Source organism: Serinus canaria, chromosome 27, assembly GCF_022539315.1.
Source record: "Serinus canaria isolate serCan28SL12 chromosome 27, serCan2020, whole genome shotgun sequence".
NCBI classification, from domain to species: Eukaryota; Metazoa; Chordata; class Aves; order Passeriformes; family Fringillidae; genus Serinus; species Serinus canaria.
Genome location: NC_066340.1, coordinates 1,084,406 through 1,097,583, shown reverse-complemented (window position 1 = coordinate 1,097,583; position 13,178 = coordinate 1,084,406). Strand labels below are relative to the sequence as shown.

Sequence of the window (13,178 nt, the reverse complement as noted above, 5' to 3'; positions counted from 1 at the left end):
AGGAAGTGGAACCGAGGGCTCTGCTTTCATTTTCTGAGCCCTCTGAAGAAGGAAGGGGCCAGGGAAGGGGCCCCAAGCCTGCAGCATCACAGCCCTTCAGCAGGGCTGCTCAGGGGTGGCTTTTTTTGGGGTGTAAATCCCAAAAGCCCCCTGAGAGCCTTGCCAGGGTCTGTGTGCACAGTCCCTGTGGTGGCTGTGTGTCCCAGGCCATGGCCACCCAGGAGCCCTTTGAAAAGATGTTCAGTGGAAAACAGAATGAACTTGTCCAACATCAGGATCCTGTGGTCACTCAGCCAGGGCTGTCCCCAAAATCAGATGTCACTGTGACCATGAGGAATCTGGATCCTGTGGTCACTCAGCCAGGGCTGTCCCCAAAATCAGATGTCACTGTGACCACGAGGAATCTGCACTGTGGAGCTGCTGCCTGGCTGTGGGTGCACACCAGGTAGCAGCTGGGCTGAGCAGGGGGAGCACCACACAGACCAGGGGCTATTTGTGCCACCTCTTCCTCCTCTGCACTACCCATCCCCATCTTTCTGCTTCTTTCATCCTTATCTCTGTTTCCAAGGCTGTGTCTGGCCTCTCCCAGCCAGGACGTGCTCGGCAGAGCTGATGGGATCAGTCAGGGATGTTGATATCAAGGCTGTTGCTCTGTGTGGAGGCTCTGAAAAGCTCAATTCCTGTAGAATTTGAAAGACAAATTGGGGTTCCTGAGCACAGCTGTACAAAGTGTGCCTGGAGGAAAGAGGTAAATAATAATTAAAACCAGACTCATCCACTTTCTCTGGTTTTCCTGCATTTGTGTCTCCAGCCTGGCAGGGCTTGCTGGGCTCACTAATTTCCATGGACTGTGCTAAAACCCAGGGGATTGGAAGTGGGGTGGGTCCAGGGCAGACCTTTGGGGCCAGCCCAGCACTGACCCCATCCTGGCCCTGGCAGAGCCACCGAGGGACAGGGCATGATGTGGAGGGGAGAGCGTGAGGCACGTCAGGGCAAAGGGGTGGATCGAGTCCTGGGGGATCCCCAGGCTGGTGAATGCCTTTTGAGGGTGGTCTGGGCTCCATTTGGAAGCTGGTGGAAGGTTCCAGCTGGGCTGTGCAGCTCACAGGGCAACACCGACATGGAATCTGAAATCCTGGTTCAGTTCCCAAAACCTTGGGGGCACCAGGAGGGCTCCTGGGGTGAGCAGGGGGTCAGAGGCCTGCACCTTGCTCACCTCTGCTGAGTCCTCAGGGTGTGCAGGACCCCTCTGAGCACTCCCCAAAGAAGGGAGGGCTGCCTCTTTCCCTTCCCTGCCTCCCCTTCACCCCCAGCCTCGCTCAGGTACACAGGTATCCAGGAACAGGTATCCTGGACACACAGGTATCCTGGACACACAGGTATCCTGGACACACAGGTATCCAGGAACATTTCCCCCACCCTGCACGGACACAAGCTCTTTCCACACTGCCTGGGCAGTAAGAGGCAGATGTGACCACCAGTGCCACCTCCCCAGGCCCCTGGGAACACAGGACAAGACAGGGAAGGCTGGGAAACCTTGTATTACAAAAATAAAGGCGCGCAGGCGGAGCTCCAGCGCAGAACGTACCAGTGGAAGGCAAATATAAAAAACAGACACAGAAACCGTGGCAGGGCTTTAACATCCTTAAGGCTGAACCATCCCAGCTGAACTGAGCTGATGTAAACCAGGGACCCTCCTCACCCAGAGCCCCAGCAGTGCAGGGCTGGTGTGGCTGGGAGCTCTGCAGTGGCTCACACGCTGGGTAAGCCCCCAGCTCATCCCTTCTCTGTGGTGAAAGGCCTGAAATGGATCAACAGGGCTGGGGGGGTCCCATGGGGGGGGCATTGCTTCTGCTCTGATCTCACTGGGGAGAGGGGCCTGCACAGAGAGGGCTCCAGGTCTGGGGGCTGCACCCTGCTCACCTCTGAGCACCCCCCAAAGAGGGGCTCCCCCTCTCCCCATGCCGAGGTCCTGCTCTACATCAGCTCAGTTGGCCCAGCTCAGCTCCCCGGGCGGGGCTGGCCCCGCTCACGCCGACTTGGTGCCGCTCTCCACCTCCTTGTGCACCCACAGCTCCTTGTGCTGCCGGCGCCCAAAGCCTTCGTCGTAGTTGCCTTTACTCTTGAAGAGCTGCTGGAAGTGGGGCTTGCAGTAGAACTCCCCGTGGAGCGCGGCGTAGCTGCCCAGGCTGGGGAGGGAGGGCAGGGTTAGCAGGCAGGGACACTGGGCAAACTGGGGGGGGCTTGGGGACACCGGGACAGCAGAGGGGACAACATGCAGGAGGGGACCCTTAGGGCCAACAGCTCCCTCCCATCAGCAGAGGCTGTTGGGGGCTGCTGAGAGTAGAAAAGGGGGGTCCCAGGGGAGCTCAGCTCAGCTCTGAGTCCTCTAGAAGGGGGCTCTGGCTCAGCTCTGTGTTCCCCCAGGGCTGCTCTCAAGGAGAACATCTCTCCTTCCATACCAGGTAGGGTTCAGCTGTGACCTGGGCCCAGGTGTGCAGATAAACCTTCACCTTGCTGTGCTGGGTGGGCTGGGGGGGCTTTGGCTACTGGCCAAGCCAGGGGCTGTGATGGGGAGGGCACTGTCTGGGGGGGTCTCTGCAGAGCTGCAGTGGCACCTGTCCCACCTCAGGGACAGCCTGGCTCACCTGAGTTTGGTGTGGCAGTGCTTGCAGCAGAAGCAGGAGTTGTGGAAGACGAATTTGTCGGCCACCAGGCGCTCCATGGGGTACACGGTTTTCTGGCAGGCAGTGCACATCTCCTTCACCTGTGCCTTCAGGCTGAAGGACTGGCCAAGGGCAGAGCAAAGGGAGACAGAAGATGAGGAAAGAGTTTGAGACAACCTGGATCCCTCCACTGCCCTCCTCCCTGCCCTGCATTCACCAGAGCACTGGGGAGCAGGAAGCAGCCCCACCTCCCTCACCCTCCCTGGGCCTCTCCACTGATGCTGGGCTGGAGCTTTTGGCCCTTCCACCCTTGCCAAGAATCAGCAGGATAGCCCAGAGCAGCTGTGGCTGCCCCTGGATCCCTGGAAGAGTCCAAAGCTGGGCTGGACAAAGCTTGGAGCAGCCTGGGACAGTGGAAGATGTCCCTGCCATGGCAGGGGTGGCACTGGGTGGGCTCTGAGGTCCATTCCCCCCCAAGCCATCCTGGGATGATTCTGTGGTGTAGAAAAAGCAAAGGTACCTTGGAGCGCTGCACTGTGCTGCCTCCTGAGCTGCTTTTGGCCTCCTAAAAAGGGAAAGAGAAAGCAAAACGAGAGCTTGGCACAAGAGCCTGACCAAACCCCTCTGTACCTGCACCTGGAAACCATCACCTGAGGCCCATGCACCTCAACTCCTGTGCTGGAGGTGCTCAGGGGGCAATGCTGCCCCGTGGGTGCTGCCCAGGCTCAGGGGGCACTGCCCTGTTCCCCCTGGGCACAGCTGGGTGCCCCTTGCTGTCCCAGAGCCTCTTGGGGCAGAGGTTTCGTTTCCAGTTCCTCTGCCCCGTTTCAGCTCCTCAGGCTGGAAATGAGGCACACAGCCCTGGGGGTGTGGGGAGGGCACAGGAGGGCACAGGGCAGAGCTCTGAGCTCTGGGGCAGGTGCTGCTCAGCCCTGCAGCACCAGGGCACAGCCCCAAGTGCTGAGCAGCCTCTACCTGTGCCCCAGGTCTCTCTGCACCGTGTCCCATCTGCAGCAGCAACCCTTCCAAATCCCCCCTGCTCCCCCTCACAGTGCACATCCTGCAGCCACCCCACACCTGCTGGGTCCCTGACAGCCACCCCAGGAGTTTCACCCTCCTGGGCACTGATGGAAGTGCTCCCTCCTTCCCAAAGTCGGGATTCAAGGGGCAGTGGCACTCCAGCAAGGTGACCAGTCAGGGCTGGCTCATCCCCCTCACACCTTGTTCCCAAGGTCAGGGCAGTGTGACCCCAGGATGTCACCCTGCTGTCCTTGTCCCTCCCCTGGCTGCAGTTTGGCTCTGCCCAGCACTGCCCCTCTCTGCCAGGCTGATCCCCACCCCCTGTTCCTCCTGCCTCGTCCTTCCCCATCGTTTCTCCTTTGTATTTTTGGAAGCAGTTTGTCCAAGGGAGGCACAGGAAGCTCTCCCCTCGCTGAGCTGCCTCCTCAGAGGTTTCCCAGCTGCTCTCACTGCCTGAGGTCAGGGACACGATTTTGTGATTTTCCTCCCAGTCCCACGAGGCTGAAAACAGGAGCCAAAATCAACAACGGGACATGGGCAGGAGGAGGCTCTGGCTGTGTAAAACCAGTTGCATCCCTTGGCACTGGGAGAACAACCACAGCTGCTCTCCTGGGGTTAAGGTTTAATTTGCTGTTTCCAGACTCAGCTGACCAGAGCTGCCTCTCTGGAGCTGAGACATCCGTTCCCAAGGCTGCAGCAACCCAGGGCTGCTGTCACTTCTCAGCAGCCTCCTGGCCAGGCACGCTCTCCTTTCCATATCTGACAGATCTTCCCTCGGGGAAGGGCCGTATCCTGTCCCAGCAGGAGATGTTCTTGAACCTTTATGTTTTTCCATCTCCAATCACTGCAGCTCCAAAGCTCTCAATTGTGATCAGGGAAAGCCATGGAAACACAAACAAACAGACAGCAGCTCCAGGAGCTGTGGATGGAGCAGAGCCTGAGGCTGGCGTCCAGCGTGCTCAGCAAACAGCACCTTCTGCTGGAACATTCCTGTCCCCAGCTCTGTTCTTTGAGGAGCTGTGGCTGTGCCTTTGATCACCCTGAAATGTCAGGTCAGGAACACAGCTTCTGTGTACAACCCTGCCCCCTGAGAGCCCAAACCCAGCTGAAATTCCCACACAAACCCCAGGATACAAACCCCACGTACATGAGCTGGGGCTGGGCTGGCAGCTCCCGTGGCCTGGAACATGGCTCCTTTCCCTTCTCCCTCTGTTTAATCCTCAGCTTGAAGGCTGTGGGTCGAGGTTCCCTGCAGAAGTGTCAAAGATAACACCTCTTGCAACACCTGCAAAGGAAATGTCATCAGGAGTGGGGCTGGTTTCATCACCAGACCCAGCAGCCCTGCAGGAGCTGGTGTGGGCTCGAAGCTCCCTCCAGGCTCAGATCAGCCCTGCTGGGCTGGGGCTCCCTGGGGCAGCCCAGAGATTGAGGCACAGGCAGCTGGATGGGAGATGCAGGTCTGCAATCCTGTGACAGCAGCTGGAGGGTTTGGGGCTCTCAACATCTGGAAGGGGATGGGATGGCAATGACCTCGCCACTGGCAGCAAGGCTGGCCCCAAGCCAAGGCAGCAAAACCAGCACCCCGTGTTTCACTCAACGACTGGTGCTGCTGGAGGAAGAACTGTGGTTTTAGTCTCATTTTAGCCCAGAAAAGTCTTGGTGATCCCAGCTCAGCAGAGCCAGTGATGGGGATTTTGTCCTCTCGGTGCCTTGAGGCTGAGCCCCGTGGGATGTGCCTGGGAGGAGGAGGCTGACAGGGCTGGGACCAGCACAGGAAAAAAAACACCAGCATTGCAAATCACCCCTTTTAGTAAAAAAGAGCTAAAAAGGCACTGACAGCTCCTCAGGGGGTTTTCCCCGCCACACTTTACCCTCAAAACACCCGTGAAAGATGAGCCCTGCTTTGAATACACAGGACAGAGCTCTGGGGCTGAGTGATGCTGCCAGGGGAGGAGCAGAGCAGAGAAAAGGAGGGTGAAGGGGTGGCTTTGCAATGATGGGGTGAGCTGGAGGCTGGAAAACCAGCACCTGCCTCTGCCTGGGGCTGCTTTCCTGTCCTGCTGAACCCCCTTGGCCTCATATTGCCACCCCAAAAACCTTCCTGCTGCCCAAGGGCTGGGCTGGACCCTGAGAAAGCCCCAGGGCAGAGATGGATGGAGGGCTTGGGGCAGGGGCATCTCCTCAATGCCCACCTGACAGGGACATTGGCAAACATGCCCTGAGTTTTAGGGGGCTCTTTGGCTGCCAAACCCCCAGCAGCTGACAGCAGGCTTGACTTACATCAGCAAAGCTCCTAAAATTCATGGCTGCTTTTAGAGTTGAAAGACCATTTCCCCAGGTGCTGGGCACTTGCTGGGTGCCCCTCTCAGCCCTGGTTGCAAAGGTTTCCCAGCCCCAGCTGAGGCCCAGCCCTGCTCTATCAGAATCATTTCCCGTCTCTCTGTGGTTTGGTTGTTATTTCCTGCTCTCCCAAGCTCGCAGGCAGCTGCTGCTGCTGAACCCAGCATCTGCTGAGGGCCACCCCCAGGGCCCCTCCCTGCCCCCATTCCTGGGGCAGGACCTTCTCTTTGTGCCTCCAGGGTCTGTGGGGTCCTACAGCCCAGCACAGACCCTGCAGGGAACACGAGGGACCCCAAAAATTCGGTGTCCCCACTCCACACACAGCTCTGACACCGATGCACAACCCTCCCTCTTTTCACCTGCTTTTCACCCTCACCCCTGCCTTTGTTACAAACATTTGTCCTCCCCCAACTTCCCTCCCCTACCCCAGCCACCTTTTTCCCGTGGGTTTTTCCTCCCCACAGCCCCTCCAGGAGCTGCTCCAGTGGAAGGTCCCTGCCCATGGGATGAGCTGAGCTTTAAGGTCCCCCCAACCCAAACCATTCAGGGCTTCTCTGATAAATGCATTTTTACTTCCACCCACCATTTGTTTCTTTGCTCCTCATGCCCCCAAACCCCTTTCCCTTCAATTCCAGCCACTGATCCCCCCCATGGTGGGATGTTTCCCACCCAGCCCCTCTGCTCACCCTGCACAGACCCTCTGGTGCTCCCAGACCCTCCACAGACCCTCTGGAGCCCCGAGCTGCAGCTGCTGCCCTTCAGCCTTCAAACCTCCTTCCTGCTGCAGGGCAGGAGGCAAGAGCAGAAATCTCAAAGGGGAAGGGTGTGCTGGGGTGATAAGGGAACCAGAACAAGTGAGAAACTGCAGGAGGGACTCTTGGAGGCTCTCAGCTGCTGGCATGGCTCTTCCCAGGAGCACAGCTTGGGGCTGGAGCAGCCTCCAGGAGAGGGGGAATGAGGTGACACGGACAGAGCCTGAGGACACACTGCCACACTGATGCTACAGAGCCTTCACAAGGGATCAGGGAGCCTCGGGGCTCGCTGGCTCTGAGGGTGCAGCAGACACGTGTGACAAAGACACAGCTGTGCCCCACAGGGGAGACTGGCACCGTAACTGCCAGATGTGACTGTCCCAAACCTCTGCTCCCTAAAGTCCTTAGCCCCTTCCACAGCCTGGGAGGAGCAGGAGCCAGGACTGTCCTCCTCTCCAGGTCATGCCAGCAGTGTCAGGTTTTGGCTCAGGACAAGCTGAGAACCCTTTTGCCTTCCAGCCTCCCTCGTCCTGCCCCTTGTAGCAACTGAGGGCTCCAAGCAAGGAGGAGTTTAAGGGGAGGAAGGCAACGCTGCTCCATCACAGAGCTTTCCCCAACAGCCTCCTGCATCCCCTCTCACCTTCCTGGGGCAGATGGAGGGAGAGGGAACATCTGGGGTGGCGCCCAGGGCAGTCCCCCGAGCTCAGCCTGCCTCTGAAGGATCAGGTTTCCAGGGCTGGATCCCAGTGCAGACCCAGCAGTGCAGACCCAGCAGGGCTGGATCCCAATGCACACCCAGCCCATTCCCAGATCCCAGTGCAGATCCAGCCATCCCAGTGTAGATCCAGCCCATTCCCAGTGCAGACCCAGCTATTCCCAGTGCAGTCCCAGCCCATTCCCAGTGCAGTCCCAGCCCATTCCCAGCCCATTCCCAGCCCATTCCCAGCCCGGTGGGTTCCAGCAGGGAAGGAAAGTGAGTGCAGAGGGCGAGGGGCCCCTCTCTGCCAGATGGTTCCCATTAGCAGCCCTGGGAAGGGTTTGTTTACTGCAGGGATCACTGCTCCATTGCAGGAGGCTTTCCCAAAGGCCAAGCACAGCGTGGGGGATCCGGGCCCCCTTCCTCCTCCATCCTCAGAGGACGTGGAGTGACCCCAGAGCACGGAGAGGCACCTTGGAGAGGCTGCCAGGCCTTTCCCCAGGAAATCTTGGCCTGAGCTGGTGGCTGTGGGGATGGATGTCCATGAAATCCAGTACAGGATCAGTGAAACGTGGCAGTGCTGACCCTCCAGCTCCATGCCCACCATCCCTCTCAGCTGGCCAGCGTGGGGAAGAGGTGAAGAGGAGCTGGAAGAGCCTCTCCTGAGCCTGGGAATCACCCAAGACTCAGTCTCTGCACTTTTGGGGTCTCACAGCTGACCCACACCATGAAACCAAAACCAGCATCAAAGAGGCCAGGCCAAGAAGTGCCAGAGAAGGGAGGATGGAGGCAGCCCAGTGGGCACAGCTCCTGCTTCAGGCATGGAATCCCTTCACTCTGCCTCAGGCCTTGCCTCTTGCATGGCTTTGAGCCAGCCACTTGACCTCATGGCACCGGGGAGCCAGGGCAGGTCCCTGCTGGCCCAGCACAGGCTGGAGAACCTCAGGGAGGAGAATCCAGACATTTCTGGGGACACCCCTCCCCTGCTGGAGGGATTCCCGGGGAGTGGGCTTGACCCTGCCCCACCCCACAGCCAGGAGCCACCTTCCAGCAGCCTGCTCCACTAATCCCCTTTCCATCCACGTTCTGCCTCTTGAGAGGCTGCCAGTGGGCAGGAAATCTGCAGCCAAAACGCTGAGGGATGCTGACAAGGAATAGCTGTGGGGAGGAACAGGGCTGCCTTTGTCAGGGCAACAATGGGGGACCCACAGGAGTGAGGGGGAGCCCCAGGGAAGCCCCTGCCCACCCTCTCCCCTCTGCCACTTTCATCCCTGCCTGCCCTGCACAGCTCTGGAAGCACCAGGGGACTGGGCTGGTCCCTGCCCTGCCTCTCAGGGAGGGGCACACAGGCCAGAAGGATGCTGCTGGGATTCACCTGCTTTCCAGAAGCAGAAACTGAGGCAGCCACTTCCTAGGACTGTGGCTGTGTTTAATGGGATCCATTAAAATCAGGATCTGAAGGGAGTCTCTGCTCCCTGGGAGTTCAGACAGAGCAGAGAGCAGGAGGATGAAAGAGGTTTTTCCAAGCAGAGACAAATTCTCAGCAGTGCCAGACAAAAATTGCAGGTTGAGAGGTTCAGGCTGGACATTAGACAGAAGTGCTTCACTGGGAGAAACCTTGGAAGCTCTGCAGAAGGGACTGATGGGGTGCAATATCAACCTGCTGCAAACAAGCACAACAGGCAAACAGAAGCTCATGGCTTCCCTACCCTTGTCAGCCCTTCCCTAAACCATGCTCCACCTGGAAACATCACCCTGGTCTCCTCCTCAAATGTACATTAGACATTAGCTCTCCTCCCATCAGATATTGGCCTCTCAGAGGGATTCATGAAGATTGACCACATTCAGGAGAAGCAGATTCCCTTTAAGCTGTTCTCACCTGGTGGGCTCTCTGTGATGCAGACAGGTGAGCTGGTGTGGCAGCTCCACACTGGGAGATCTCAGACTTTGGGGTTCTGACACAAAACTCCAGCAGCCCTGAAAACCTCTGGCCTGCTGTGTCCTTACATCCCTCCTTGCAGAAGAATCCAAGGGTCTTCCTTGCATTTTGCTCTCTTTTCCCCATCCTTTTTCACCTAAAATAATCATTTCCTTGGGGCCCTGTTGTTTCAGAAGTCATTTATCTTATCCAAGGAAGACACTGACCCAGTGAGACCCACCCAGCACTTTATTCTGCTTCCCAACAGCCCATCTGATTGCTCTTCCAGAACCTGGTCTAGAAACCAACCTCTCCTTGTGCTCCAGTTAATGGAGCTGTAATTGCCTGTAATTTCCTCCTTCCTCCAGCACAACCTCTCAGTGCTGCCTTGGCTGATTTCCTCTCCTGGAACATCACCTGTTACTCACCAGACTCTGCACTGGCATTTCCTGTGCTGGAGTCCCCATCCCTGGAGGGCTTTAAGGCCATGGGGAGGTGGCACTTGGGGACATGGTTAGCAATGGCCTTGGCAGTGCTGTGGGAATGGTTGCACACTATGACCTTAGAGAGCTTTTCCAGCCTGAAGGATTCTCTGATTCCATGGGGTGACCCCATCTCTTGGGCCCCAAGAGACCCCACAAAAAGCTTTTGCTGTTTCATCACCTGCAGATGCAGTAAATGCAAGCACTCCAAAACACAGCACAACCCCTTTCCGTGGTCCCTGCCTCCACACAAGCCCTACAAAATCCACTGTCTGCTGTCTAAAGGCAGATTTAAGAAGAAAACACGACCAAAATCATATTGGTAGTTAAATCTCTCTAAATATCATTCTTTTTGAGCTGCCCCAGCTATTTTCAGCCTTCATCTCTATCCTTCCTTTTAGGATCCAAGGTGCCATGGAGCCCAGCATAGGAGCTGGTTCTCTGAAATCCACAGGATTGCAGTGGAGCAATGAGTGTGCCAGGAAAAGTAATCCCTGGAGAGGCACATCAGAGGATGCTGAGGCATCTTGCCACTGAAAACCCTGAGCTGGACATATGGAGAGGGTTATGGGCACATCACAGGAGTGAGAAATGTGTCTAAAGTGTGCTTAACATTGATATTGCAATAATCCTTTTGTCCAGATTTAATGTTTTCCATCCCAGGGCTTTTGCTAAGAGCAAGGTAAGCACTGCAACACCCCCAGATGGCAGATAAAAATGACTTAACTGGGAGGGAAAAGCAGACATGTCTTGGGGGGACATGGCAGCTGCCTGGAAAAACCCTGCAAGAGCTGAGGGTGGGAGAAAAGGAAAAGAAAAACTTCATCACCCTCCAGGACCAGAGGGGTAGTTGAGGACTCCCAGGAGTTACCCACTGGAGGAAATCAGAAGAGGAATTCCTTTCCCTAGTGAGAAGTCTCCTGGGATTTTTGCTGACCAAAAAAAGGTCAAGAACCTGGTTTTAAGCTGTATAAGAATGAAGATGCATCTGCCACTTGGCAAAGCCCAAGAGGTTGGTTCTGACAGACCCTCAGTTTGGAACTGGGAATTTGCTTCTTGCAGGACAAATTTAAAAAGGACATTAACACTGGGGCTGTGTCAGACTAAGCTTGGTCGATTGCCCTGCAATTATTTTGTAATCTACATTAATAATGCTGCAGATGTGCTACTCCTGGCCTTAAACACACAACAGCTCAGCTGAGGCACCAGATGTCTTCCCTGTGAGAGCCCTCACACGACGGCTTTGGTGGACAAAGCCCAATTTTCAAGGCTGGATTATCAGCTTTTTTTCCAAAACCGATACCCACACCATGAAAAAAACCAGCAGAAAATTGATCATAAATATGAACTTAGCTTGTTTGAAGTGATCCAAGGGGATTAGACAGATCAGACTGGCTCAAAACACAGTAGTTACAGCACCAGACTGGGACTTGGGAAACCTGGGCTTGATTCTTAAATCTGCTGCTAATTTTGGGTGGCAGCGGAGAAATAATTTCATTTTTTCTGTTCCCCTTTTCCCCCTCCCCTCGATGAAAACAGAGCTGCTCTCCTTTGTGAAGCCCCGGGAGATCCCTGGCTGTTAAGGGTTATGTCAGAGCCCAGGGCATTCGTGTTGTTATTAAATCTCACAGCCATGCAACAGCCTCCCCAGGGAAGTGATGAAAGACCTGTCGCTGGAAAGGTTTAAAGGCAGCCTGGATGAGGCGGTAGGAGACACCATCGGGAATTGGCAGGCATTCACCAAGGGGGTGAAGGGAGTCGGGATCTAACAGGTTTTTCTTCCATCTCTGCTCTTTCTGATCAGCTTAATAAAACGGATCTGTCCAGCCACCCTCCGGCACGTACTGCAGCACACAACAAAGAGCCGACTACAGCCCGAACGGGAACGGGAGCCCCCAAATACACCCCCAAACACGAACCCCCGGAGCGGATCCGGCCAGTACGGGCCTGCTCGCCCCGCCGGTACCGGCCCCTCTCGCGGGGCTCCGCGGGCACGGGGAGCCGGCCCCGATCCCAGACCCCGATCCCAGACTCCGATCCGCTCTCCCTCCTTCCGACCCGAACCTCCTCCCGCCCCCCGAGGCCGAGCAGCTGCCGGTGCAGCGGGGCCGGGGGCGAGCCCGGAGTGCGGGGCGGCTCCTGGGCAACGCAGCCGCTCCCCGGGGCTCTCCCCGCTCCTCTCCATCCTCGCTCCTCTCCATCTCTGCCGCTCTGGCTGCCCCGATCCCCCCCAGCCCGGTGTGCTCGGGAACCGGGACCCCCGGTACAGGCGAGCCCCTCAGCCCCGCTCCCGGGGCCGGCATTGTCTGGCCGCCGCCTCCCGCCGCCCCCGAGCCGAGCTCACCGCCGAGCAGGAGGGTCCGCAGGGCGGGGCCGTGCCGTGCCGTGCCGTGCCGTGCCGTGCCCGGGGCTCTGCCGCCCGTGTCCCGCCGCAGAGGCCGCGGCCGTGCAGCGGAGCCGCTTCCTGCGCTCCCCGCGCCGGCTCCGAGCCCTTTTATCGCGGGGCCGCAGCAGCGATTGGCTCCCGGCGTCGAACCGGCTTCCAGCCGCTCGCTCCTTTGTGTGGAGCCAACCTCTAACCCCGAACCTTCCCCGCTCCCTCGGCTCCCAGCTCCCTCTGCCTGCTCGCCTCAGCCTCCCCGATCCCACAGCGCCGGCCCCGGGGCGACCCTTCCGCTTTCTGGCACGGGGTGCAATTACCGCCCCCCGGTAATTAGCTCTTCCAGCCTCTCTCCCATGAGCTGCGTGGGCAGATTGGCTTCGCCCCAAGCTTTGGACATGGCCTTCGGCTCTCCCCGCGTGGCACTCACCCACCCCGGCATCCTGGAACATCCCAAAGGATCCATCCTGACCCTGCTAAGGGTTCCTGGAGCGTCCCAAAGGGTCCATCCTGACCCTGCTAAGGGATCCTGGAACGTCCCAAAGGGTCCATCCTGACCCCGCTAAGGGTTCCTGGAGCGTCCCAAAGGGTCCATCCTGACCCCACTAAGGGTTCCTGGAACATCCCAAAGGATCCATCCTGATCCCGCTAAGGGTTCCTGGAACATCCCAAAGGATCCATCTCTCCAGCATCTGCAAAAGCCACATCTCCCACACCTCAGCTCACTGCTTGCATAGGAAGGATCTTATCAGGCAGCAGCAGGAAAGGAGGGTTCCAGTGCTCCCCACTCCTCCCCCTCCAGAGGGGTAAAACTGATCTGTGGTGGTTTCAGAAATCCAGGGATTTTCCATGGAGAGCGTGGGAGCGAGGCTGTACAAGGTGAGCAGTGGATCTGCCAGAGTAGGATCCTGTGGGCTGAGCAA

General features: G+C 57.6%; 1 protein-coding gene across 5 annotated transcripts; it reads right to left on the bottom strand.

The window, feature by feature from the left end:
- Positions 1 to 1,522: 1,522 nt before the first annotated feature.
- On the bottom strand, positions 1,523 to 12,529 carry LIMD2 (LIM domain containing 2). Of its 5 annotated transcripts, none has more exons than XM_050985577.1 (5): positions 12,220 to 12,529; positions 4,834 to 4,935; positions 3,187 to 3,231; positions 2,649 to 2,788; positions 1,523 to 2,189 (listed from the first exon to the last, which is right to left on the bottom strand). In XM_050985577.1, exons 2-5 carry the CDS (start codon positions 4,873 to 4,875, stop codon positions 2,030 to 2,032), a joined length of 387 nt encoding a protein of 128 aa, XP_050841534.1. In that variant the 5' UTR covers positions 4,876 to 4,935; positions 12,220 to 12,529; the 3' UTR covers positions 1,523 to 2,029. The 5 variants fall into 5 exon arrangements, with proteins under 5 accessions (XP_050841534.1, XP_050841531.1, XP_050841533.1 ...); XM_050985574.1 differs by having other exon boundaries at positions 4,834 to 4,971; positions 12,220 to 12,528; XM_050985576.1 differs by lacking the exon at positions 12,220 to 12,529 and adding an exon at positions 6,713 to 7,667.
- Positions 12,530 to 13,178: the final 649 nt, after the last annotated feature.